The 3,630-nt window shown below is 37.2% G+C and overlaps 1 protein-coding gene across 1 annotated transcript in view; it reads left to right on the forward strand.

Moving 5' to 3' along the window:
• Nucleotides 1-2,246, forward strand: part of LOC144959486 (uncharacterized) — a 27,101-nt gene extending 24,855 nt beyond the window's left edge. Inside the window, exon 9 of the mRNA XM_078892099.1 lies at nt 2,071-2,246. Coding sequence (XP_078748225.1) covers nt 2,071-2,234 — 164 coding nt within the window. The 3' untranslated portion in view covers nt 2,235-2,246. The remainder of the gene's footprint in view (nt 1-2,070) is intronic.
• Nucleotides 2,247-3,630: the final 1,384 nt, after the last annotated feature.

Genomic DNA, 3,630 nt, shown 5'->3' on the forward strand with positions numbered 1-3,630 from the left:
ACAAATTGAATAAATAAACGCCTGACTAAAGATCTACGGTAAAAATACAAATTGAAAGAAATACTAGCGCGAGGAGCTTTCAGAAGGTATCCCAAATATAATATTAGCTAAAATATTTGAAATTTTAAAATGGGGGAGTGCGTATGTAGTTATGCCGATTACGGGCCACGGTCGTATTGGCAGGACTTCCTTAGTTTCACAGCACTTTTATTTTTATATTACTTAAGCTTTTAGCCATTGTGGGAATTTCATTTAGCTGCAATGTCCAATAAATAATATTACTATCTGAGATGAATTTGAAAAATCGTTTTCTTTCTTTCTTTTCCCATACAAATACCATGCCTCATCCTTTTAATGGGAGCGATCTATATTCAGGTTTTCGTCCAACCTCGTCATCGATCACATGATTTGTTGCTGTACAACGATTGGATATTTCTCATTAAATGTAAACACGCTGCTTTGTTTATGAAAGTTGTAGACATACCCATGAGTTATTTGAGCAAAATGACCAATTGTAAAGTTTGGATATTTCTCAAACTGTGAACACTTTTTACTACGTGGGTCATTTTGAACACACTTTGCAATGTGACCAATGACCTCGAGCACATGGAAATGTAATATAGATCATGCCCATTGACCCGCTCAAAAAAATCCCCTCTCTAGGTGCTGTGAAATTACGGAAGTCCTTCCGTGGTATTCAAGAAGAGATAGAGTCAGTAACGGCTTCAAAATGTTACTACTGAATAGAAAATAGACTGGTTCTAACTGGAGTTATTTTGTTTTATTTGGATCGGAAAGTCCTGGGTTCGAGCCTCGCTCGGCGCATAGTTGAGTTCTTGGAAAAGACTCTTTACTCACATTCTCTCATCGTATTCAGGTGTAAAATGAGAACATGTCCGTTAACAGCGTTGTCTCTGTCCGAAAAATTGTAAGATCGCCTAACAGGCGTCATGTCTCGTCGTACATGTTAAGATTTGCTGTTGGTCAGGGACCCATTGTCAAGCGTTTTGAGCACGTTTAGTGGATATTACTCTATATAAAAGCTCATTTAAAAATTATTTTTAAAAAAATGAGTGAGGGTTAGTTGCATTTTGAGACGGTTTCATTACCTTGACTTCACCGTACGGAAGGGAAGGCCTTCTTCTCCTTCTGAAAAATAAATAAATGGACAAACTTCTTACTTACCTTTTTCACATTTATTTTAACGAACCATGAACTTTTATAGTCTGGTTGATACAGTTAAGTGAGAACAACTCACAAACGCGAATGGCAAAAACAATAACAAAGGCCTGAGTGACGTCATCTGCATACTATCTATAGATAGAATGAAGATGACGTCACTCGGGTCTTTGTTATTGTTTTTTGCCATCCGCGTTTATGAGTAATACTCACTAAACGGTATTGTCCAGACGATAAAAGTTCATGATTACACATAGTTTTGTGTGTTGGTCCGTTATATTTCCGGATGGCAATGTTGTGAACTTCTTAGCCAAGCGCATACTATCTATAGATAGAATGAAGCTGACGTCACTCAGGTCTTTGTTATTGTTTCTTTTTTTTTGCCATCCGCGTTTATGAGCTATTCTCTCTAAACTGTATTAACCAGACTATAAACGTTTACGGTAACACATCATTTTGTGTGTTGGTCCGTTATACTTCCGGATGGCAATGTTGTGAGTTTCTAAGCCTACTATCTAAAGTTAACTCTCTCCTTACCAGCACTTTTCAGAATTTTTCCCAAAACTTTAAAAACACAACACAAAAACAGACATTTCTTACTCAAACAGAAAAGCACCAAGCACATTCTATTCATAAATATTGTTCGACAAAAAGAGCTCTATTACAGAATGTCAAGTTTTTATAGCTATTGCAAAAGAAATGAAATCTGGACGAGAGAAGTGACGGTTGCATCGTAACAAATGTGACGATTTTGCAATAGGTGGTACGGAGAGTGAGTATTAAGGGACGAATTTTATGACCAAAATTGTTACATTTTCAGAGTACGGTAGCTGGTGCCGACCTGATCTTGAGGAAAATGCTTTACTTTTACTTCTCTTATTTGATTTTCAGACGTGAATGAGTGTCGGTTGAAGACAGATAACTGTGACCACGCATGCGTGAATACCAGAGGGAGTTTCCGGTGCATCTGCCCAAAAGGATTGTATCTCCATGGTGACGGCATCACCTGTGTGAAGGCTGTGAAGAAAGATGATACCATTTTTACCAAAATATGAAATAAAGATAAAACTGCGGACAATATTTATGTACTATTACGATTTTCAACGAGTTTTGTTGACTTATTTATTTATTCATTCATTCATTCATTCTTTTATTCATCATCATCATCATCATCATCATCATCATCATCATCATAATCATCATCATCATCATCATCATCATCACTCATCATCATCATCATCATCATCATCATCCATCATCACATCCATCATCATCATCATCATCATCATCATCATCATCATCACCACCACCACCATCATCATCAACATCATCATCATCATCATCATCATCATCATCATCATCATCACGACGACGACGACGACGACGACGATGGTGATGACGGCGACGACGACGACGCTGATGATGATGATGATGATGATGATGATGATGATGATGATGATGATGATGATGATGATGAGGGTGAAGTTGATGATGATGACGATAATGATGACAATGATGTTGATGATGATGATGATGATGATGATGATGATGATGATGATGATGATGATGATGATGGTTTGTAGTTTTGTGTTATGACACTCGATTAAGGACCGGTAGGTCATGGGTTCGAATCCCGATCCGAGCAACGCAAATTTGAGTCCTAGGAAAAATTAAAATGTTGCTGCTTGAAGCTCGAAGGAAAAAATAACGATAAGTATTGAAAAGTAAGCTATAATTTATTAAACGATTAAACAAAGACATATATTGTGGACGTTTCGCGTTTCCCCTTTATCAACAAACACGATGAATGAATTTATCGTGTTTTGTTGGTAAAGGGGAAACTCGAAACGTCCACTGCATCTATCTTCTCATTCATCGTGTTTTGTTGTTAAATGGTAAAACCGAAACGTCCACATTATCTGCCTTCGTTTAATATATTGAAGCTTACATTTCAATACTAATCATTATTTTGTCATTTGAAAAAAGGATATTTTATCACTATGCTCAGGTGTAAAATGAGTACCCGACTGTTATTTTTTTTCTAACGAAAAAGAAATGATTGAAAAATCGCCTCACAGTACAGGGCACGTGTCTCGTTCTGAATGTTAAGTGTTGCTGTTGGTTTAGGAAATCCTTGAAAAATCCTTTGAGCACGTTTAGTGGATATTGCGCAAGTTAAATGCTGACGTGTTTGGGTGGGGTTGGGGAATGGAGAGGGGTGACGTTTCCATATATGGCGGTCTGACTTCCGAACCCATTTATGGGCCAAGTTTAAAATTGTTGTTGTAATGGATAGTATATATATAGATAGTATGCAGATGACGTCACTCAGGTCTTTGTTATTGTTTTTGCCATCCGCGTTTGTGAGTTGTTCTCACTAAACTGTATTAACCAGACTATAAAAGTTCATGGTTACACAGAGTTTGTGTATTGGTCCGTTATACTTCCGGA

The sequence above is a fragment of the Berghia stephanieae genome, chromosome 14, assembly GCF_034508935.2.
Source record: "Berghia stephanieae isolate SIO BIC M18660-M18661 chromosome 14, UCSD_Bste_1.3, whole genome shotgun sequence".
Classification (NCBI taxonomy): Eukaryota; Metazoa; Mollusca; class Gastropoda; order Nudibranchia; family Aeolidiidae; genus Berghia; species Berghia stephanieae.